The sequence below is a fragment of the Barbus barbus genome, assembly GCF_936440315.1.
Source record: "Barbus barbus genome assembly, chromosome: 14".
In the NCBI taxonomy this organism is placed as follows: Eukaryota; Metazoa; Chordata; class Actinopteri; order Cypriniformes; family Cyprinidae; genus Barbus; species Barbus barbus.
The window spans coordinates 28351709-28377266 of record NC_136742.1 but is presented as its reverse complement, the minus strand read 5'-3'; the positions used below and the strand labels follow the sequence as shown (position 1 = coordinate 28377266).

At 36.1% G+C, this 25558-nt stretch overlaps 2 protein-coding genes across 2 annotated transcripts; both read right to left on the bottom strand.

The window, feature by feature from the left end:
* Positions 1-1335: 1335 nt before the first annotated feature.
* LOC306880596 (dihydroxyacetone phosphate acyltransferase-like) lies at positions 1336-10684 on the bottom strand. The gene is made up of 16 exons (XM_079434218.1): positions 10591-10684; positions 7999-8184; positions 7746-7922; positions 7540-7669; positions 7222-7349; positions 6189-6264; positions 5961-6112; positions 5733-5863; positions 4417-4640; positions 2964-3212; positions 2712-2791; positions 2502-2642; positions 2212-2311; positions 2002-2095; positions 1844-1905; positions 1336-1730 (listed from the first exon to the last, which is right to left on the bottom strand). The coding sequence occupies exons 1-16, from the start codon at positions 10603-10605 to the stop codon at positions 1687-1689; spliced, it is 1989 nt and encodes a 662-aa protein (XP_079290344.1). The 5' UTR covers positions 10606-10684; the 3' UTR covers positions 1336-1686.
* Positions 10685-12389: 1705 nt separating this feature from the next.
* On the bottom strand, positions 12390-25244 carry LOC306880595 (phosphatidate phosphatase LPIN1-like). The gene is made up of 17 exons (XM_079434217.1): positions 24858-25244; positions 21887-22087; positions 21697-21792; positions 20566-20780; positions 19350-19436; positions 19025-19136; positions 18662-18905; positions 18478-18571; positions 16536-16696; positions 16307-16400; positions 16147-16216; positions 14869-14958; positions 14704-14759; positions 14487-14622; positions 13683-13831; positions 13521-13607; positions 12390-13438 (listed from the first exon to the last, which is right to left on the bottom strand). The coding sequence occupies exons 2-17, from the start codon at positions 22076-22078 to the stop codon at positions 13282-13284; spliced, it is 2040 nt and encodes a 679-aa protein (XP_079290343.1). The 5' UTR covers positions 22079-22087; positions 24858-25244; the 3' UTR covers positions 12390-13281.
* Between the last annotated feature and the right edge of the window lie 314 nt (positions 25245-25558).

The window sequence follows — 25558 nt, the reverse complement described above, 5'->3', positions numbered from 1 at the left end:
ATCAAAATGTGGATTCTGTTGCTTATTTGGATTATATTTTTCGCGGATGGTAAATATGACACTTAAAATGGATTTTAAATAGGCCTATTCCGTCAGATATTGATAAAGCGTTGACTATAAGTCAAAATAAAATAAAATGTAGGGTAGTTAGGCTATATCTCAGAATTGAAACCAATTAATCTCAAATTTTTTGTTCCTATATTTCACAATTGTGACTTTACATCTTACAGTTGTGACGTTTTTAAGCTTCGTTTCACAATAGTTTCCCTTTTGTATGTTGTATAGGCTACTCTCCAGAAACGAGCTTCCGTAAATATAGCCTACGAGGAGAGAATAATAGGCTATATAAACTTTTCAAAATATTAATCTCTGTGTGTTTGCCTGCTTTACATGTAGCCTAATTCTTTCTCTTTTACAGGAGAAACTATTAACGAGTGTTGTTTGGTTCTTCATGCGGCGGCGACAGGTGTGTGTCAGCTTTACCTGGCGCTGCTACACTTGCGTCGTGCCGGCCAACACTTCATTAGAGCTTGGCATATTGATTACACCGCTGATTGCATTAATGAACATTTGTTATGGTATGGTACTCAGTCAGAGCATGTTTTAAAGCGTCGTAGAAAAGGCGCTGTTCATTTCTTGGAAGGAGTGTGTTTGCTCTGGGAGTCTCTTGCACAGTTTATTGCGGTCGTGTCGACTCTGTGTGTCGCTGTGAGGCACGTCCTGCAGGGGGCGCTGTTTCTCACTGTCTCCACGGTGCGCTGGCCGCAAAAGATGCTGCTTTCTAAAGAGGACTTGGACGAATGGGAGAAAGAACAGAAGAAAGAGAGAAAGGAATTACAGGAACAACGACAACAGGTGGAGAAATACCTTGCTGTTGTTAAACACGTCCCTTCACTTCACAGGACAATAAGAAGCTGATTGTTGTTTCCTCTGAAAATAGAACATAGTTGACAATTTCTGGAAGGAATAGTTCACCACAAATTGTAGCCTCTGAAGCCATATGAGCTGTGTATGAGGAACAAACAGTGAGTTGAACTTGAGAAGATAAGTCTGTTTGAATGAATCCTTTTAAAACAAGTTCTATATTCTGGACCAACCAAATCCTTGAAAAAAAGGAAAGTGCACAATTTAACCATTTTTCTAACCATTTGCTTGCTTGTGAATTAGACCACACTCTTTCTGAAACTCCACTTTAAGACTCTGCTGGTACGTTTTGAATACCATGGTAGTAAAGTATCTTTTTGGCACTTATTTTTGTGAATAATACATGTATCTTTACGGCTGAAGGCTTTCTGTTCTCATCTTGTAAAACCATTATTTCATGATTCTTTACATACAGCAGTAATCAAGAGTTTATTACAACATCATACAAAAATATATATATTTTTGAAAAAATTATGCAATTAGAAAATAATTTCATTAAAACAGTTGTCAAAATTAAAACCCTTAATGTTAAACATTAATTTTTACATTAAAAGATGAGCACATCTTCATATCTTGATTTTTGCTGTTGATTACCATTCATATCTGTATGATTTTCACATGATCTACAAAATTAAATCATTTATACGGCAATAACAGTTGCACGTAAATTATGTTCTTTAGAGCAGCTACTGCAGGTTTGTTCTGTGTTGGACCCTAAAAACACATACAATAAAAGAATTGAGAGTTGTCCGATTCTTCTCATCACAGTCTGGCGTCTACACTGATCTGAGGGGTCCATCCGTTGCCTATAATGAAGAAGAGGAAGTACAACATATTACACTACACAACAGAGCAGAAATACCCTTCAGACTGCAATAGAAGGCTGTTGATCAGAACAAAAATCAATGAATAATCTTACTCAGCAAATCCCATATTCTCTTCACTGCAGATTTATTCACTGTTAACTCATTCTGTTCATCACTGAAAAACAGACAAAGATGTTATAATCATCTTAATTTCTGTTTCCATAAATCAGTTTCAAATTCAATTTCTTAGGTGTGTGTTGAAGCTGTTTACACTTTAGTTTTGGTCACAGCAGCCATCCTGAGCAAAGCTGAGAGAACGTTCTTCTGGAGATCAGACGATAAACACTCGTACGACTCGACTTCACCTGAAACAAGATAATCTTTTAATTATAGCATTATCTGATTGCATCAATCTGCTACATAATTCACAAAATTATATCACAAATATTGCCAGAAATCTCCAACTGGAAATGACCCACACCTGAAATAAAGAGGTTCATGATGAAACTGCGGATGCTGTTTGAAAACATCTTCTCTCTGAATGTCTGCGAACTCTCTTCACACAGGTACCTGAACACCACCTAAACACACACCATCATCATTTATATTAAAAGAATAGGTCAGCCAAAAATGAAAATTTGCTGAAAATGTACTCATCCTCAAATTTTACTGGGTGAACTATTCCTTTAATTGTGGTGTGATCAAATGTATTGTTACTTGTCAATGGAGATGGAGAACTGCCTGGACAACTGTGTAAATGATTATAATCACCTGGTAGCTCTCAATGAAAGGTTGCAGAATCGCTCTGAGGAAGATGATGGTTTCCTGGCCATTGTCCCTCACATAGATCTCTTCATCAGAGCGGCCGATTACACCAGACTGCTGTAGCAAAGAACAGCCCTCCTCAAAGTCCTGAGAGAGAAACGGATGTTAAGATGGATGTCATGTGTTTAACAGCGTTATTTAAACAGTGTGACTCACCTGAACTGCTTGACCAGGAGTAAAAACAAACTCATTGGAAAAGAGTTCCAGCAGGAACTTAAAATGATGAAAGACGTCGTCTAGAAAGGAAACAACAGAGTAACCTTGGTTCAAATGTTTGACAATAATAATTCATTTATTCATTCAAATTTCCGCATTATACAGTAAATATCATTTTTATGACTGGATTCCATGATTCCGCCTGCATTGCAGAAATCATGTAGCCAGTTGACTTCCTGTGATAAGACTCACCTGTCCTATTTCTTGCAGCTGTTATCATAGAGACCGCCACCATAGCTGGTCTTGTGAATACATGTACTGCTTGATTCCTGTAGGAGGCGCATATGAGCACAGCAGCAGCACGTCTGAACACACCCTCCTCTTGAGTGACAGGCCCTGGCCCCTCCTCCTCCACCAAACAGACACGCCCCCTCTCACAGCGCACCACTGAGTGATGCAGGCTCAGGCTTGATGACATCACCTCAGAGTCAGAAACATTCTCTATACATAAAAAAAGAGGAGAGAATGGTTTTAAATGAAGAGTTCATTTGCAAAAACAGATAACTAAGTTTTTAACAATTTTGATTAGGTTAAAAAATAACTACAAAATACAGCTAACTAACACAATAAAAACATGACAACATGGTAAAAAAAACATGATTATCTGTTTTTGCGAATAAACTCTTCAAATATACTTTTAAATGACAAACACTGTAAAAGTCGATTTTTTTAGATTTTCTGATGAAGATGTGAGTGGTGTTTTGCAATGAGTGGTTGCTATTAGGAAGTTTTTATTGGAATGAACAGGAACTTAAACAACAATCTTCTGTATCCAAAAGACTCGACACACAAACTTAAGAAGCTCTGTCCCGTTTACCCCATATTGAACGCTCAGTCTGTGTGGTTGCTGTAGGAACGGCCCTCAATGGGGGTTTTGTTGTTCTCGGATGCTGCTGAGCCCATTCACGTGTTTGGATTTAGTCCCAGAGTTAAAGAACCTTTACAAGATGTTCACAATACACAGAAAACTAAACTAGTGAGAGACCCATGGAAAGAGCTCATGAATATTCTGACTAGTACACAGCTCAAATTATAATATGTTAGTGCTTTCTCTATGGACAGCATCTGCTGTTGATTTTATGGCAAAAAATAATTTGACTCGTTCTGCAGTTTGTAAAAATGCATGCAAATGTTTATAGCATGCACTTACATTACAATGGAAGCCTAAGGGAAATTCCAGAGGGTTTATGGCTGTAAAATCAATTCTTCTGTACAAAAATATTATTTGAGCTCTAAAGTTGTGGGAAAACAGTTGATGAAGTTCTCGTTATGATCAAGTTTTTCCTACTTTTTCTGGTATTTATGCACATCAATAAATAAAATAATTTACATGGCCAGAATAGACGGTGACATATGAGATATAATTTTGAACAGTTCGTAAGTGATTTTAATCATGCTAGTCTCATTTATTTATGTGTAATGTTTTATGTGTATTTTAATGTCCTGCCCTATAGATGTCTATAGATGACATTTTTCTTATTCAAACTGACAAATAAGTCAAAATTATTTTCTCTGCCAATTGGCAGCATGCCACAGAAGCTGTCTATAAAGCACTGAAGCCACCAGCTGATTGTATTTTTATGTAGTATGGTGTAATGCGATGCCACATTTATTTATAGAGCCTCATCTCTACACACAGCCTTACCGGGCCATCTGAGATGAGCTCCAAACCGCAGGACGAGTCTCCTCAGCCACAGGGTTTTATGGGTCAGCAGGTCCACATCAATGCCCTGGAGGTTCTGAAGTAGAACCACGGCCATCAGGTTCCAGGCGCTCAGTACCACATTTCTCTCCTGCAAACGGATGATCATGTGGGAGAGACCAGATACAAACTCCTGCGTCTCCTTACTGGGCTTCATAGGCAGGTCTCTGTTAATGAGACAAAAAAAGAGTTTTTTTGTGCTAATAATAGCATGCTACTACTTCTGCAGTATGGAGTATGTATATTTTGTGCAGTATTTGTCTATTTGCATGGAATAACAAGATGCAAAAATGTGCAGGATTCATCGACACACACAGTGTGTGTAATACTGTATATCCCACAATGCCAAACACTCAACTTGACCTTGAATTTGCAGTGTTGGGACTGAATATCAATCATGATTTTTAACTCTTTCCCCACCACTGGCGAAGTTTTCTGTGCTTTATTGCACAACGTTATTCCTTGTTTTCAAAAATCTAAATTTCTTTAAACAGAGGCTCTGTTCTTTTTCTTTTTTTTCTCTCTCTTTTGGATTTATTCATCGTTTAGATATTCATACAACATAATATTTCGTATAACAAAATAATGTGTCATGAATGATTTTTGAATATGATCAAAAATGCTGGTGGTCGCTGTCAACAACAACAACAGAAAAACTCTGGCAGGGAAAGAGTTAAAATCTCTATTTTGACTCATTATTTGATTAGACAGGACATTTTTTTGGACAGAAATATAAACGTAAAGCAAAAAAAATAATAATAATTAACCCAAATTAAAAAATATTTTTTGATGAACATAATTCAATACCATTTTGTTATTTAAATATCTCATATTGAACTGTTTTATTCATAATAAATGAATGAACCAATTAAAATTATCACTGCAATTTCACATAGTATTTTTTTTTAAATAGACAAGTGTGCATCAGTGCTATTTTAGTATAACAGAAATACTATTGTAATTTTTGTATTTATATTGTAAATTAGTTTTCATTTTTATATTTTCTGTTTTCATTTGAGTTTTTATTGGTGTGTTTTTGTTATTTTTATCAGTTTTCTTATCATTATTATTTAATTTTATTTGTTTTAGTTTGTTATTTTATTCATTATAAACTTCATAAAAATGCGAAATATTGCATAAGCAACTAGATTTTGTTTAAAATAAAATGTTTCTTATTTTAAGTAAAGTAGTGGTAGTTTTTTTATTTTTTTTTTAGTTTTAGGTTTAGTTAACTATACTAACCCTAGTGTGTTTATTACCTGGGTACCAGATTATACTGTCTGGGGTTTATTTTTCCCTTCACCAGGTCTCTGACTGACACAGGGTTGCCAAAGCACACATGCATGCAGCCGTAATCCTCCTTCAGCACAGTCCTGGCCTTCAGCAAAGCCTGCAGATGCACAGCAGGAGCTCAGAACCAGGTTCTTTCCTTAATATTATGAAACACATTAGACTTTGGCTCTCTTTGTGTTTTAAACAGACTGTACCCCTGTGGTCTCTTTCGGTTTTGGCACTCCCAGCAGCTCATGAGCGAGGAGCGACTCCTCCAGCACACGCTCATAACTGATGCTGATGGGCACCAGACTGATGTCAAACACCTCTCCTTTAAAAAAGGGCTCCAACACCATGTGCATCATTCCTGGGAGGATCCAAACACAATTGGAGAACATGCAGAACCCCACATTTACAGCTAACTATCTTAACTACATGCTTACCTAGTTTTGGTGTGAGAGATTTCAGCGTTCTGCTTCGTAATCCTTCAACGTAAAACTCTAATGGAGCATATCCTGTCTGCAGAAACACAACTGAATCAGCGCTAATTATAATATTGGGGCTAAATAAGTGTTTCTGTATTGCAATATAAGATGGCTATTTCCAAATACATATTCGGGAGTATTATTAGAGATCTTTAATAATGTGCACTAATTAATTGTACAAATCAGGAACATGCATTAAAAAGTAAACAGTCCATTTTTTTGAAAGAGCAAAATCTAAAATTAATTGTTTTAAATTCCACAACTGAATTTATAATGTACAGTATGAAGATGGATATTCATTTGATTTGTTAAAGATTACATTTATCAGGGTTATTAAATTATTAGTGTTATGTCTAGTACATTAAAATTTAAATTTAAATGTTAGTCTACTGTATTAAATTAAATTTCTTCCTTACATTCAAACAGTTTTATTAATTTTTTTTTTACAAATTCATATTTTTATTCAAAGATGCATTAAATTGATTAAAAAAGTGACAATAAACATCAAAAGTGACATTTATCATTTTTACTAAAAAAATCTACTTCAAATAAATGCTGTTCTTGATTATTTCTATTCATCAAAGAATCTTGAAAAGAATGTTTTCCACAAAAATACTAAGCAGCAAAACTGTTTTTAATATTGATAATATTCAGAAATGTTTCTCAAGCTGCAAATCAGAATATTAGAATGATTTCTGAAGGATCATGTGACACTGAAGACTGGAGTAATGACGCTGAAAATTCAGCTTTGCATCACAGGAATAAATTACATTTTAAAATATTTTGCAATAGAAATCAGTTTTTGAAATTGTAATAATATTTCACAATAATAATGTTTTTCCTGTATTTTTAATCAAATAAATGCAGCCTTGGTTAGCAGAAGAGACTTCTTTAAATAAAAAAATGAAAATTACCAACCCCACAACTATATTAATGGTACTGTATGATCATTTCTAGACAAATAACCTCTAATAATAAAATCAATTCTCACCCGCACAATGGTTCTGACGTACTCGGACAGCACCGCCCAGTACAGCTTGTCTGAGCCAATGGCACGACGGATAAAGAATGCTCCTGACCGCCGAAAAATCTCACCAATCAGCTTCATCCCCATTAGAGCTGTAAGAGAAATAAACATGGACAGATTTAGAGGTGAGTAGAGAAATAACTGACTATCACCGCCAGAATACAAGTAGTTTTATGTTTATGTTTTGATATGACAGCATTTAGTTGCATCTTACATTTGAAATATGATGTGACTGTGGGATTTTGCCACCTACAATTACATTAAAAGTCAATAGATACTTGCGAATTCCAGCTGCAATGACGGGGATAGAGAGGTCATAAGTGAACATGATGTAAGACAGAACCATGAAGTCCATGTAACTCCTGTGATTGGGCAACAAGATGACGGGATACTCCTGAATGGCTTGCTGGAGCTGAATGAAGCCAGAATTCAGTGACGCTTTCCTTTTAAAAGGAAATGTATTTTTAAAAGAACAGAAGAACTCTAACCCGTGTGAGTCCATCCTCATTTACGTGTATAGAGCTGAAGACCCTTTTAAAAACTTTGTTCATTGCGAAGCCCAGCAGACGAATGAATCCCAGCTGAAGGTTTTGACTCATCTCATCCAGCAGCGCAGACGCTTTCTCTAAAAGCACCTCACGTGGTTCGTCACATTCAACCATAATCTGTGTGTGAGCGAGAGACGGTGAGAAAAACTGGTGTGGCATCTTCTTTTAATAAGCATCACTCTCTATCTCTCACCTCCTGTATGATGTAGCTCAGGTGCTGTGATTCAAGCACCATCCTGTTGAGAGCGGCAGCTGAAATAGGCATGGCCCCACGGTATGGCTGAGGGTTAAAGGTCCGGAAGGCGTAGCTTAAGTCACTGCTCCGCCTCCTCTCCTCCAGAATGTCAAAGAAGCCATCAGCTTCTGCACCGTCCACACTCTAATATACACAATATTACATGTTCAATAAAGCAGAAATATAAATAGTTAAAACATAAACAGTATCAAGACTGTAAGCGCAAAACATAATTTGGGTTGCATATACAGTAGCTTATGCATGGTTTGCGTATCTGAAAAATAAACATTAATTTAATAAAAGTTACATTTTATTCGCAATTACTTCTTAATTTTATACAACCAAAATAAGATATTATGTAAACTTTGTGAAATTACCTAAACAGGTTTAAATAGACACCAAACATGTTTAATAAAAAATGTATTTAAACAGTTCATACATAAACCGTATCAAAACAGCAATCCTTGTATTTGGTTGCATTTAGCTTATGTGCAGTTTCGTATTTGAATGGCCAAAAATGAGTATTTATTTGATAAGATTACATCTTCATTAAGATTTAAAAAATACAACAACTAAATAATAAGTTCAAGTAGACTCAAAACATCCATATAATGTTTACATACCCAGCTAACATTGTCAGAAGGTTTCCTTAAAGTTATGTTCCAGTAACGTTTCAGTATGATCTTTAATAATGCTCTCAAAAAACGTTAGCAAAAAAAACATTATTTTACATGGCTCTTGGAAAAAAAATTCAGAAACATTCTAGCTAGACATTCGTCTTATATTTTTTAAATGTTACTACTTGTTTTAGAACATTGAAATAAACTTTACTTTAATGTTTGCAATTTTGAAATTTAATGACTATTATGTTTGCATAACTAAGAAAATGTTTTTAAAACATTTAAAAAACTAGACTTTTGGAATGTTCCGAGAACATTCTTGAAATATAACCTAATCGGAATGTTAGCTGAATGAACCGTAGATCTCCTGCACATCTGGGAGTCTGGCTCTGGCTCTATACGCCATCCGATTGGAACGCTTAGAAACAGTGAATCACTTTGCGATGCAATGGTTGAACTGACTCCGAGTTTCGAAAAGCTCCATTTCAGCCATCACTACTTGCTTTTTAAAATCATTACAACCGATGTCAAAAATTAAAAATGAATGGCTATTTTGATCTGTCTTTTGATGCATCGAATTTGAGTTTAAATCAGTCAGAGCGGTTACAGTGTAAATGACTCACTCAACTGAATTGTTGTCTGAAATGATGGTTTGCGAATAATTATTCAGATCAGGTCTTCAGAGCGTGGATCGTGAATCATTTGATTCAGAACGGATATTCGGAGCGGGTTCATGAATCGTTAGCCTATTCAAATCGGGACTTCAAAGTGCATATTGCGAATCATTTGATTCAGATCGGGACTTCGGAGCAGGTTCGCAAATCTTTTGATTCAGATTGGGACTTCGGAGCAGGTTCGCGAATCTTTTGATTCAGATTGGGACTTCGGAGCAGGTTCGCGAATCTTTTAATTCAGATTGGGACTTCGGAGCAGGTTCGCGAATCTTTTAATTCAGATTGGGACTTCGGAGCAGGTTCGCGAATCTTTTAATTCAGATTGGGACTTCGGAGCAGGCTCGCAAATCTTTTGATTCAGATTGGGACTTCGGAGCAGGTTCGCGAATCTTTTAATTCAGATTGGGACTTCGGAGCAGGCTCGCAAATCTTTTGATTCAGATTGGGACTTCGGAGCACGTTCGCAAATCTTTTGATTCAGATTGGGAATTCAGAGAATTTATCGTATTTCTGATTTCTTTTTTTCTTTTTTATGAAACAGTACAAAACAACAAAAGGTAATACATTTACATCTTATGAGGACACATATACAGTAGGGATGCCGTTGTTACTGTTTTAGGATTAACAGAGCTTTGGATAGTTTCCATATTGTTTAGATAAACGCTGAATAAAGAAAACTCTCTTTATGAATTATGAGTATGGTAGCTACCATAGCTATAAATAAAGACTTTAACTGACATGAAACTGTGGTCAAAAGTCTATCATAAATGCGAAAATGTTGGGGTAGTAGTTGGATGGATGGATGTTGTCTGCTGTTAGGTTCCCACCAATGTCAAAATCATACCTTAACCCTAGTGTAAGCCACTTTCACTTCACGACAAATTATAACCATAACTTTTGAAAAGATTGGCAATAGATTTATATAGTCATATAATTTGAATTCAGAAAGGTGAACTATTTTTTTTTTTTTTAAGCGCAAAACGCATCCTGCGTAGTTTACTTTCCTTGTTTTTAATAAAGGAAGCAAAATTAAAAGTGAAACAAAAACACTTTTCTCGCCGTGTTCATACTGCTAAGGTACTCAACAAAATGATTTAGCTATTATAACTACCAAAGCTGTGCAACGTTACACTTCAAAGCGTTCTTAGTGTCTTTACAACAAAAGCGATGTAGTTTGGCGCGTCGCGTTGTGTTATTATAATACGCGCAAATCATTAAACAAAGATACCTAAACAACAGACAGATCATGTTCATACCAGTGGCTCCTCCATGTCCCATACAAGAGCAGCAGGTGTTCTCCTCTCCTCTGATGTGACGTCAGGGTCAAGAGAACCGGCAGAACCTCGGACCCAAACTCGCGCACCAATGAGCGCGCGCACCGCGGAACGCCTCCCATCGCGTGACCTGTCACCCGCAATAATCTCCAACTATCTAAACTATCCGTGTCAGAGATTATCACAGAGTTGAAAAAAAATCTCAAATATTATATTAAACACAGTTTTTTAGAACCGTAGACATGCATTTAACACAAGGCACTCACGGTCTTTGGTCTTTGGTCATGTTACAAAGATACTGGGCCAAAATTGTATCTGAGTAATATCTTTGATAAGGAGTTGATTGTGGATCCTTTAATGTTGATCCTTGGTCTGCCAGATAAAGCTTTGATATTATCAAATGAAAAGAGACTTACATTTGCATCCAGGAAAAACATATTAATGAGATGGATACGTGATAAGACTCTGACCAGTGTTGGGGAAAGTTACTTTTAAAATTAATGCATTACAATATTGCGTTACTCCCTGAAAAAGTAACTAATTATGTAACTTATGAACTTTTTATGGAAAGTAATGCGTTACGTTACTTTTGCATAATTTTTAAAATATGAGCAGGGCTTGATTGTTTGTTTTTAATATAAGAAGTTCTATTTATAGTAAATGTAAAAGCCCTTTCACACCAAAAAGTGTACTGAATAAACCTCAGGCTGAAGGAAAAGTAAATTTACATCTGTACAGTAGAACGCAGGAGAAGAAGGTTCAACTCTCTTCAGCAATTAAAAACAATGAAGCACAATTTATCTAAAGTCATTTTTGATTATTAGTATGGTTGAACCGGTCATCAAAGGTCAGCAGCAAAGACATTGGTTAATAAAATGGGATTAGATACATTTGTGTTGTTTAACATATTTAATTATTGCAGGTTTGCATCATATTCTGAGTTTGCATTTCACTGTTTTAATTCATTTTGATGAATATTAAATCAGTTTTTTATGAGTGAGATGAATTAATGCACTTCACATTTAGTCTAAACTACATACAGCATGTTCACACAGCGATAAATGGGAAAAAGTAACTCAGATATTTTCTTGTAAATTAAAAAGTAATGCGTTATTTTACTAGTTACTTGAAAACAGTATTATTACGTAACTCGCGTTACCCCCAACAGTGACTATATCTGGATGGCACAGGATTTTAATGGAACTAATCTCACTGGAATATTTCATGTTTAGTTAATGGCCAGTCAGTTTTATAATGTCGGGAAGATTTATATCAATAATCAAGGGATTGATTTGTCAAGTGGAAGAGTTTTTCTATTCATGTACCTCTAGTGAGTGCATAAGATTCTGATATTGCACTACCTCTATATATTTAGTGTGGTTATCCACTTAATTTGAGTACCTATTTATTATTTTCCTTTTTAGTCACCTATGATAAATCTGCTTATGCTTATTTTGCCGATTTTTTTTTTTTTTTAATGATTATGGTTTAAATTCATGTGTGTTCTGTTAAAAGTTGGAAAATGTTCAATAAATATATTTGAACAAAAAAATATTGTTTTTATTCAAATTAGAGTGAATGTAAGTTATTTTATTATTGGTGAGCTTCAAGTCTATATCTTTTGGCGGATCATAGATTGTGCTTTAAGTCATTCTCATCTTATGGCGAAGAATTTCAGCACCTGTATAGACTGAAAAATGATAATGAGATTTTCCACTTTCCAATTATGGATAAATGAGATAAAACATGCAATAAATCAGAGTGCCACTATATTTGATGTTATATTTTATTGAAAAGCAATGCATGACAATCTAATCTACTGCTCTTTCACTGAAAGAATATCAGAAATGCAAACACCTCCATCAATACAATCATACCTTTCTTTGGAATTAATGACTGAAAATGATTTTCAGTAAAAAGGCAAACAAGGCAAAACAAACAAACAAAATAAGTACTTATATCAACAACATAATGCTACAGATTTAGCATATTTTAACTGAGTCTATCTCAGATATTAAATATGTAAATCGTTAAAACCCACTGAAACCCTCTTTAAAATGGAATAAAGCCAAACGGGATTATGATTATCAAGTCATATAAAAAATATGACAGTATATTTTTTCTTCAGTATCCTAAAGTGCTGGGTAAAAACACATGACGGAGGAATATCAGAATACGGCTGTGATAAGACAAAAATAATATTACTTAGTACTCCAATAAAAAAGAGAATAAATGAGCAAATCTCGGAAAAAGAAATCATATTTTGCATAAAGAAAACAAAGTATATTTAAACGGAATTTATTCTAACCGCTATAGAAAATAATAATTAAAAGTGTTTGTCTCAATGTGCAAAAAAAAAAAAGTTTGTAAAATATTGATTCGGGGGTGAAATTTTTATATTTTCTTTTTTTTTTTTTATGTATGTACATTTATAACACTATACTTTGTATTATATCACCTTTGCATCAAATTACAAAAAATCTAGTTAACAATAATGCGAGGGTGTTTATAATGCAGCGTCTATGAGAGGGGCGGTAAATTTGACATCGTTCTCTCTTCTGACCACCGTTATCAGTCTCTCTCAATTTTTTTCATTTTTTGAAAGTCGTGAAAACACTATTGAAGAGTTTTTCTTTTGCTATTTCAGCAAATGGGAATTGTCTGTGTGTATAATCACCTGTGCAGAGCTGATAGCAGGCTGCTGGGACTCAGTAAAACGGGTCCCTGTGGTAACATGGTTCCTCTCTCATTGACCCAGTGCAGGTAACCCCGCGTCATGTCAGCCATGCCGATCGCCCTCGCCGAGCAGTAGAGAAACTTATACCCGTTCCTGTGAAACATATAGAGATGCATTTCCCTCTTCATCCTGCTGACATATCAGAGCATCAGAGAAAGCATCGGTGGGCTCTTACTGGCTGATGTTGTGATACAGGCTTGCGATGCCTTGATGGGTCCAGTCTTTACCCAGCGTGGGCAGAATGTGCCCCAGCTTATCTGACCTGCGAAAGGGCATCAGTGTTATGCGAGCAGATATATTATTGTCTAAGGTTACAATTATGTTCACGATTATATACCTGGTGATTGTGCCGTCGATGTCTGATATGATGATTTTATCATCCCAGTTCCACAGGTAGATGGTTCCCTCACAGCGACACGTGCCCTGATACTGAGTCGTCACACTAAACACCACGTCATTAGGACCGTCCTTGAGCTGCAGACTGACCTACAGCAGACAAACAATCAGAGACACAATACACACGCTTCTGAAAAGGCCTCCTCTCAAATGCGGTTTTGAAAAGTTTGCATCATTCTAGTGAATTGGTTCATTTGAATGATTCAAGTTTTGCATGGAATTCCTGGATTCTGTTTTGTAGTGAAATGTCTAGCAAATTGGCACAGTTTATTACTATTTTGGGCTCAAATAAATTTGTTTTTCTTGTAGTATTTAGTGTGGCATTAAATTTGTTAATTATAAACATGAATTATTATCTAATTTATAAAACTCATTTTTATTGAGTGTAATTTTTTTTTTAAATCAATAATAATTTTATTTTTTTAATCATATTTAGTCATTTAGCAGATGCTTTAATCCAAAGCGACTTACAAATGAGGACAATGGAAGCAAACAAAGCCAACAAAAGAGCAATAATATGTATAATATTCATTTTATTTTTTTGGTTTGTTTTTTAAAAATAACCAAAAACAAGTAGATGGAATAGAAAAAGAAAAGAGAACATTAATTGTTTTTGGGTTTTTTAATAAAAATAAAGCAAGTAGTAGAATAGAAATAGAAAGTCTAAGTGTTAGAGGGTCAAGTTTTTTAAAATAAATAAATAAATAATAAAAAAGTTTAAATTTCTTAAGTTTAATATACTTACGAGCTGTTCTGAAGAGAGGCGGAGCGTTTTCTGATAGGACACGCCCCCTCCTGCAGGGGCGGGGTCTGTGTGAACAGGGACGGGGGTTTGTTTGGCAGTTAAGTCTTCATCACTGGAGGAGGATTCGTCTGTGTGCCTGTAAACAAACGTTCGGTCAGGCATATGAAGGCTTACAGACTGCTATATTCCAGATGAAATGATTCCATCAGATCTGAACCTGTTCTTGATGGTCTCGTCTCCTGCAGGGCATGCTGAACCACCTGAGACTGAATCCTGCACACACAAAGGACTTACACTTCAGGACTTCACAGAAAGTCACAAAACCTTCTAGTGGACCATTTGAATTAAAGTCCAAGGTGATGAAGTGTATGTATCTGAGTACCGGTTTGGTGCTGTTTGTTCTTCCTCGCCATGAAAACCACCATCCTCGGTTTCTGGGCATCTTCTCCTTCAGAAGTCTCTCTACAGTGGTCTGTGAGGGACATGCGCACAAGCGTAATGCTCAACAACTGAAAAACTCCCAAAATAAACTCCAAAGCCACAAGAAATCAAACAAATACTGGACTCTCATGCAGGGAAGAGGACTGATAGAAACTACTGCAACGAACTGAGGAAGGAAAGAAACGAAGCAGGTGACAGAAGACAATCTCCAGCACAGAACACACATGACTGAGCCTTGCAAACTAAACACACACACACACACACACACACACACACACAGGACAAGAAAACAGATGGGAAAACGTGATCACAGCGTTACTGTGAGTCTTCTTATTTGTCAAACTACAAATGTCTTGTGTTTGTTTACCAAGACTACATTTATTTGATCAAAAGTACAGTAAAAACAGCATTATTATGAACTATTATTACAATTGGTGTTTTCTATTTCAATATATTGTGAAATGTAATTTATTCCTCCATCATTACTCCAGTCTTCAGTGTCACATGATCCTTCAGAAATCATTCTAATATGCTGATTATGTTCAAGAAACATTTCTGATTATTATCAGTTGAAAACAGTTCAACATTAATATTTTTGTGGAAGCCATAAAACATGTGTTTTGGATTCTTTGATAAATAGAAAGTTCAAAAGAAAAGCTTTTTTTTTAATAGAAATATTTTGTAACATACAAATCTCGTTTATGTCACTTTTGATTAATTTAAAGCGCCTTTGCTGAATAAAAGTATTAATTTGTTTTAAAAAATCTTACAGACGCCCAAAATTTTGAACATAAATAATGTATATATTATACGGGGGCACAAAATAAATTTATTTAATAGATTTTTAAATGTATTCTTATGTGCCCATTTTATACAGTTTTATAATACTAATAATTTAATAACACTGTTAAATATAATATCTAACAAATCTCCAAATCAATATCCATTTTATACTGTACATTATAATTGTGGGATTTAAAACAATCAGTTTTAGTTTTTTGTTTAATTTATTACCTGAAAATAATTATTGCTTTAACTATATCATCCATAACTGTATATCTGATTAAATACTAAAAACACTCATTTATGTTACTGAATCAAACCAGTACTAGTATTAAATATTTATTTAATTACAAAACAGCCACTAAATGCTACAGAGTGACTTCTGGAAGTCAGTGAAATGAAATGAAAACACTGATGTACAAGAGTGTGTGTGTACCTTAGGCAATGGTTTCTGGAAGACTTGCATAGCCAACATAATAGGAGCAGCGGTGCTCCAGTTATAATACCTGCACAGGTAAAAGGAAACAAATATAGCAGCTATTATTTCAGTCCAAGACAAATGAGATGAGAATCGATAACAGTAACGTGACACTCACTTAGAGTCGATCTTCACCACCAGATTAGGGTCATCAATGATGGATGGAGTATCAGCAAACTGCTGAAATGACACAGACTTCTGCTGGAAATGTTCTGGATGATAGAGAGAGGGACAGGAAATCAATAATGATGCATTAACAGGGAATGTAATGTACATGAATGCTTAACAAATGCGTTTCAATTCCTGTTGTACATAATTAATAAGCGGTGCTGATTGGGTCTGTGCACCTTTAGTGATCTCTCTGTTTTCTGTGAGTCCTCCACACAGAGAGATGGCCATAAAGGGCAGGTCATAACTGTCCACGCCGCTGTCGGCTCCCGAGCTGCACATGGACTGAGGAGACACCGTCCCACTGCGAACGCCGTTCTCACCGCTACGCTCTGAACCACTGAGAAAACACAAAATACCATCACAAATACCGGCCCATGATGCTTTGCACAAATTATGGGAGTAAAGGTTATTGCACACTGAATCTGAAATTTTCGTCTGAATTTTTCGCATTTAAAAAAATAAATACGACCTCACGTTGTGTCAATTACATTAACACACTGCCTCCGAAACTTTCATCCGTCATAAAAAAAATTGGGATCAGGTTCGATTTTCGCATCCGTAGCAAGCATTTTGATAGGAAGAAACACTTCGGACTCAGTGTGCAAGGACCTTAACTTTCATTTACACTGTAAACAATCAGCAAAAGCTTCGCTCTATAAACACAATAATAAGCATTTTCAAAAACTGGGTATGAAGTGATTTTATTTTACTCACCCTTCAACTATCAATCATTAAAAGGAAATTTAAAAGTGTAAAAGCATTAATAAATTACTTTCAACATACCATGAATAACTCCTTGAAGATCCTCCTTCTATCCGCAGCAATATTACGGATGTGTTAAATATCATTATAGTAATATATGTCATTATACTACAGTATATTACAGCATCTATGTGAAAACAAACCTGGAAAGAGACATGAGAATTTGGGGAGAAAAATTAAAGTTTCTTAGTGCATTCCAGGGAATTATTCATGGTTTATCTCATAAATTAAATCAGGACAGCAGACCACAAATGCACAGTATATGTTGACTTTTTTTCATTCGCTTACAGCGGAATACAAAGGAAAAGAGCTATTTTATAGATATTGTTGTTATATCACATCACATTAATATACCAAACATAACGTTATTCTCCTAACTTCTGAGAAAAAGAAAATGAATGAAAATTTACAGGCCATTCAGTCAAAATGACGGATAAGGATTATGATTTAAAATGATTTGTTGCAGTGTTTTTGAGTGGAACTTCCTCAAACCAGAAATGCCTCCCATAATTTAAAACGAAGGCTCGTTAGGAAAAAGATGGATAAGCAATCTTAGCTACTCTATCATAACCCTATAAAGCCTGCTACATCATATTTGATACCCAAATTTGTCCTCTAAATGATCACCGTGATCAAATCTTTGCTGAAAAGCCTGTTGTACACGATCTACTACATGCCTTCTGTCATCAGAGTGATAGTTTATACTTGTTTAGCAAGTAAACGTCTCCACTTCAGGTCGTGGTACACATGTCTTTGCTGTCATTTGTTTTAATGATTTTTATAAACTCAGTATAAGAATAACTCTAATATTGTTAGTAATATTTTAAAATGAACACTTACTGGACTGAAGAAGTAAAATCTTACTGATTTACATTACTATCTGAAGCTATCAGAATTTTATCTTAAATTTTGGACATATTAATATCAGCATCTGCACTAAATTGTATATTTTTGTTCATTTTGGAAATGAGGTGTTTTTACTTCTCAATTATGAACTCCATAATTTCACTATATCATACTGTATGAGCCATAAAAGCCTAATGTGTCAAATATAAAACCATAAAATAACAAAAGCACAAAACTTTGTCTGAAAGGTTCAAACATTCCCCAAAAGCCTAATGTACCATATTTGATACCCACATTTTACCATGATTTAAAAAAAAAAAATGATATGGATAATCAAGTAAACTTAAGTTGCTTCAGTAAGAGTTTGTCTTTAAATATTAATGACAGTATAACATTATTCTTACATTTACTTAATAAAATTCTCTAAAATTAGATTGATAATTCCAGACTACTATTTCATTTGTCAGGCTTAACACAGCTTCACAGAGAGGTGACAATATGATAACGCACCTTTTAGGGAAGTAAAGTGCCGCCACTTCTGGCTCCAGATCTTTTATATCATCCAAATACACGCCGTCAGAACCCAGATGGCGGCTTTTCTTATCTGCATGAGAACACATGAATCACTATGAATTATGTAATACACATAAACAAGCTGAATTTTTAACCAAAGATCAACTAATGCACTAATAACCTTTTCTTTTAGAAGGGGAATCAGTCTTATTTTGTGGGCGGGGTCCAGTATTTGCTCCTCCCTCCTCCACCGCTGACACCATGCAAGATGCTCTGTTTGATTGGCCGTCAGAATGTAATGTCCTGTTTCTGTCGTGGCCATGGACGGCCGTGTCAGGGATGACTCTGAAATGTGTGTTGTCAGAGACCGGGATTGACAGTGGGCACGCAGGCAGGACGTTTGGTTTCGATGACAGAAACGATGGCTGGAAATACATCATTTTGTTATGGAGTAAGTATGAGTTTATTATAGGAGGGGTAATTGAAATCACACGTTATAGTTGTTAGTTGGGTGAATGTGTCGGTGAGTTGGTTTAATTCTGACCTTGGAGGCTTGTGGTAACTCCCCCCAGGACCACAACATGGCTGAATCCTCCTGCTGATCTTTAAGCAGCTCAGAGTCACTTTTAGGGGTGCAGGGACGAGACACATTAGGACTGGAGAGAAAAACAGGTTCCTTTATAGCACAAACTAAAATATGCAAAATTTATATGCAATAATATGCAAAACTCATCAATACTATGCTAATAAAGCTAAAATATCAGAGAGAAATCACTGACAGAGATTATTAAGCAATAGTTTTATCATTAGCAGAAAATATATATATATATTTTGTGGCAAATAGTAGTATGTTTGAGCGAGTCCTGTACCTGTGAACAGGACTCCACTCTCCATCTGAACGTGCATGAATTGTGTTTTGTTTGTTTCCAGTGGATGAACCTCCGTTCATCAGATCTCTACATACATAGAAACACACACACACACACACACACACACACACAGGAAGATACCATCATAAGCAACTATATATACTGCTGGTGAAAAGTTTAATTATTTTTTAATGGGGTCATCGGATGCAAAATTCACTTTTCAAGTTGTTTCCATCCTATAGTGATAAAAATCCACCCAAATCCCTATTTTAAAATCCCCTTTTTCAAATCAGGCCGTTCTGAGAGCCCTGTCAGAATGACGTTGTTCTCACACCGCTCCCACGATAGTTAAATGACAAGTCTGTCTTACCTTATACCCGCCCTGAGTGAGCTGAGAGCTGTCCGCCATTGTGTCGACTCCGGTGCAGAGGAAGACAAGAATGTCTCAGATTAAACGATTGAAGTGTTTAGTTGTTGGATGTAATAATGAATAAAGCAGTCGTCATTTACTCCCGACATCTGAGCCGCTGAAGACGCAGAGGATTAACGTTACTTTCGCTTTGAAGGGAATGCGCCAATCCCTATCTGCATATATGCGTCTATGTTCGCGCGAATCATTCGTGATCCAGCTTCATCTACAGAAGAAGTGAGTATAAGGTTTTTTTATGAATCTTTGCAAATCGCCTTTCCTAATAACATGCTAGTTAGCCAGTTTCGCGGCTGAAGTAAACAGTACTGCTCATCACCCCAAGGTAGAAAGGGGCGGGGTCAGCAGAGCTCATTAGCATTTAAAGCAACATGAACTAAAAAACGGCTTGATGAAAAACAGATCTGATTTTGACAGGGTAAAGAAGGTGTTTTTTACACTACCATTGAGAAACTTTAACCAAAGTATGTTATAGACTTTTCATTAAGACCCTAAATAAAAATCATAAACTTGTGGAAAATGGGCATCCAATGACCCCTTTAAATGTTTTTGAAAATAAGTCTTTAAGGCTGGATTTATTTGAACAAAAATACAGTAAAAACAGTAATACTGTGAAATATCATTACAATAAATATTTTCTATTTGAATATATTTGAAATGTAATGTATTCGTGTGACGCAAAGCTGAATTTTCAGCATCATTACTTCACATGATCCTTCAGAATTCATTCCAATATACTGATTATTAGGATGATATTAGAGTCTTTTATAATTAAAAGGGTCAGCGGACCTGTTCTGATCAGGCTGCTCGCTGTCATTGATGTCGATGTTGAACAGTTCTTCCTCTGAGAACTCCACGCTCTCCTCCCTCTTCACATCCTCCATTCTAAACTTCCTTCTCCTCTTCCTCCTCTTCTTCATTATTACATTCTCATTGCTGGAGCCCATCAGAAGCCCCGCGTCGGATGGAATGGGAGATGTAGCCAGGTAAGGTGGAATCACTTCCTGTAAGGAATCACAAAGGAAATTCAGAAAAGAAAAGCTAACATGAGACTGTACTGTAAACACAGTGTGCTATCAACAGACATTAGTAAAACATTTGTTTTGGCTCTGAATGAGCCATGTAACTTTATTGTATAAATGTAAAGTGCAGTGTAATAAGCTACAGTGTTAAATAACAACAAAACAGATGAAATTAGGAAAATAAGACTGTGGGAATTAAAAAGAGGATGTCCACTCAGAACCGCAAAGGCTGATTCTTATAAACAAACATCTTCTTTCTTTTCTCTTCCCAAAGAATGTCAAATTCACAGAGGTCTCAATGCACTTCCTGTATTTACTTCTTGTGTTACTTTCAATATGATCCAGATCAGAAAACAGTTTTTTTTACACTGTATTAGAACTGTTTTAGTTCTAAATCTGTTTTAGAACACTTCTGTTATAAAATGGCATTTTATTCTAGAGTTAAGCTTTGTTCTAAAATCACTGTGCTGTTCTAGAATATGGCAGTTATTTTTTGAATTTGAGAACTTTGAATACTTTGAAAATATTTTTAATTCTAAAAGTATCCTGTTGTGTTCCAGAATCACCGCTCTGATCGGTTCCAGAATGCTGCTCTGTTCTAGAAGGCTGGAATAAGATCACAGCAGGATCAAAGTAGACTTTGATGTTAAATTACTTCAGACTTCCATGCAGCTTTACATTTATGTAATCGCGAGATCTCTTATGTTTAGATCCTGTACTGGTCAAATATCTTTAATTCAGTGGTCACCAAACTTGAGCTTGCGTTTTCTGGTCTCCAGTGCTTAATATGAATATAAGTTAATGGAGCACAAGTTTAGTGTGTTTACAGTTTTGGAAAGGAAACTAGGATGAATATTGGTGACTGCCGAGCAAAATGTGAGGGCTTGTATGTTTGCACCTGATCGTCTTCAGTCTCCTTGACAAAGAAAGCTTCTCCGTTCTCTCCCAACTTCATGTGTAAATCCACAGGTTCCCCATTGATCTCAATGTCCACCTGTTTGACAGAGAGAGAGAGAGAGAGAGAGAGAAGAGAAGTCAATACATATAATATCAAGTCATATCACTGTTACCTTAACTGTACTACTCACCACTTTCTCTCGTGATCTCAGGACGCCCATCTTTCCGAAGCGTACGTGAAATGGAGAGCAGATCAGAGCTCCATCCGGCCGCCGGACAACAATGACATCGATGCAGCCGGACAGCGTGGCGGGATTGAGACCTCTGTAGAGCTCCTTCACCTGCACGAACACCTGCCCCGCCAACTGACCCACGTAATTCATGGTCTGAGTCTAAATGGAGAAAGGAGAAGAGACATCAATTATTGATCCTGTACATTGTGGCGAATGGTCAGTATGAACTCTATGGAATAGAGTGTGCCGTTTTCTTTTATTAAAGGAATAGTTCACCCAAAAATGGACATTTGCTTAAAATGTTTAAATCCTTAGGTCATCAAAGGTGTAGATGAGTTTGTTTCTTTATGGGAACAGATTTTGAGTAATGTAGCATTACACCAATGGATCCTCTGCAGTGTATGGGTGCCGTCAGAATGAGAGTCCAAACAGCTGATAAAAACATCACAATAATCCACACCACTCCAGTCCATCAATTAATGTCTTGTGAAGCATTTTGAAGACATTTTAACTTTAAACCATTGCTTCTGACCTAATATGAGTCCATAATAACACTTCCTCCAGTGAAAAAGTCCATCCCCTGTTGTCTTCTCACATCAAAATCCACCAACATATTTGTTTAGAACTGTTTTGGACTATTTTGGGTTATAAATGGTGTTTGATCTGTGCATATTTCTCTCTTAATTCAGAAAAGATGACTTTTTCACTGGGGAAAGCAATATTATGGATAGAGGACTCGTATTGTATCATTTTGAAGTTAAAAAATGTCTTAATGCATTTGTTCATTACAAACACAGAGCTTTTCATTTCAAAAGATGTTAATTGATGGATTGGAGTAGTGTGGATTACTGTGATGTTTTTATCAGATGTTTGGACTCTCTGTTACGGGGTCAACGAGACATGAGGATCCATTTGCAAGGCTTTATTAGCAAACATGGTCGTAATACAGGCAGGCTCAATGGGAGCAAACCGGTATGGCATAGGTAAGACACAAGAGCAATCCTAGAGCAAGCGTGGGTCGACGATCGGCAAACAGTATCCAAACAGGGCAAGGCAGAGAGAATAATCCAGGAACACGGGCAGGAATCAAAACACAGGAAATCAAACAAGATATACAGGAACGCTTTGTAAGGTAGCTAGGCTAGACAATACTTGGCAGCGAACAAGAGAATGTCCCAAGTTTATATAGCATGAGTGCTTGTGTGATCAGCAGTGCAATCAGGGTAATGAGAGATTGGTGCCAGCTGTGTGTCGTAAGTGCAATGTATGATGGGAAATGGAGTCCAATGTGCTGTGTAGTGTAAAAGTCCATGTGGTGAGCGGGTGACCTCTGGTGGTGAACAAATGGAAATTCATGGCCAGGATTCGTGACACTCTCATTCTGACGGCACCCATTCACTGCAGATGATCCATTGGTGAGCAAGTGATGCAATGCTAAATTTCCCCAAATCTGTTCCAATGAAGAAACAAACTCATCTAAAACTTGGATGGCCTGAGGGTGAGGGTGAACTATACCTTACAGACATATATCGAATAAAGAACCTGAGAGACCAGAATATCATATGAACTAAATGTTTTAACATGAACCTGCTCTAAAATGCATTTGAAAACCTTTAGCATTGCGGCAGCAACTTTTGTATGGGCATATTACATACATTTCCTTCCGAAAATGTAAAAATCTAGTTATTTTTCCAGTTACATTTGGTGCCACTAGTGGTGCAAAACATCATGTATATAGAATATAATGAACAACTTCAAATACTAATTCATGACAAAGGCAATTCTTTTACCAACATGTCTTTTTAGAATTGCAATCCAGTTGATCCTCTGCACACTACTCTGATACCCTCACAAGCACAAATGAATAATTGATTTTCTGTCATATCCTCTGGAGAAGGTCAAGCCAGCAGGAATTCGGTCACCAGTTACTTCTGCACTTGAGCAAACAGACATAATACTTTTATCAAATACTGTCTGAACGATATGGAACATTCAGTCCTCAGATGATCACAAAGGTCAGCGATCTGACCATAACGTACATATTTACAGACGCTATTAAAGACCATCTGTCTGTCAAACACCACAGGATCAGATTTCAGAATCTGTTCTGTACTTAGATACAAAATGTCAGTGTGCTCATGTGAGATTATAGCTGCTGTACTCCTCCTGGTATCATATTCCTCCATAATTGAATAATGTCAACCCCAGACATGCTAACTGAGTTAAGAGAACAGATGAATCCAGAAATATCCAGAGAGGAGGACTACAAAGCCATCCGTTTCTCACTGAAGCTTTAGGTGAAGTGAATGCAAAATTGAGCCCTATCCGAGAATTAGTCACATTATTCAAAACAGTCGTTCACATGCAAAAAGGACAAGGAAAGCAGAAAGAATGAGAGAAATGTGCACTGTCAGAATCTCTTTTCAGCTATTTGTATTCAATAATGACATATTAATATATATACTATAACATGCATTATAAAATATTAATAATACATATTCATCAACTTATTAATTATAATAAACGAATAATAATTCAAAGTATTATAATTTAGTAAATAACGTTTTATTACTTAATAATATATAGTTTATATTTTAGTATTATTTATCTGTCTTAAAATGTTATTATCCAGTTATATTGTAGCTCACTGATATTAAAAGAAAAAGTCTTGTGAATCAGGACTAATATGGATCATCAACATTAGAAGAGTGATAAAATATCAGCTTTGAAAGTGTGAAGGAAAACACTGATTCATCAGCAGCTGACATTATGTGAGTTATATAATCAGAGTAAATACCAAAACAATGTTTACAGACGTGTAAGAATATCAACAGCATATTCACAATTTCATTTCACATCCCACATTAATAGCTTGCTGTAGTGGTTTACTAGGTTAAATGACTATGTTCATACATAAAGTCTCTCTCACCTCTAGCAAAGCCCCGTTCAGCTCATGGTGTTCTCAGAGGAGTGAAGGACAAACACTGTAACATTCATACATTCATATTCTGACCAACAACGTGAGTGACATCACGTACACCAAAAAAAAAAAAAAAAAAAAATTACATCCTCCCGAGAAAAGATGCCGACCAGCCAATCAGTAAAAATGACTTCTTCCTTTCTTCACTTACATATTCACTCACGCCTTTAATTTAAAATCGCCTCCCGCGTTTTAATAGCTATTAGACCGAATTCAGTACAGGAATATCTGTGATCATCCAGCTGTCAGAAGAAGCGAAACAGAGCCATATAAAAGATAGTTTATTTTAACCAACTCAGCTCTTGCAGGTATCGCTTTGAGTGACAGCTGTGAGGTGATCCTGCTGTCCAATCAGCGCGCAGCTTTCGTGACACATTGTAGCGGCTGTGAGGTGATTTTGCTGACCAATCAGCGCGCAGCTCTCATCGTTCCGAGTGGCTTTTGTAAGATGATCCTCTTGTCCAATCAGTGAGCCGCTCTCACTGACGTTCGATATCTGCTGTTTGTAGCACTTCGCATGTCGAAAGAATAAAACCATCAAGTTGAACTAATAAACTAAAAAATAGCTTGTTCTTTCTGGAATTATGAAAAGGTTTGTTTGTTTTAAAGAAAATAGGGTAGATAGCAAATGTTGTACTAAATTAATTATA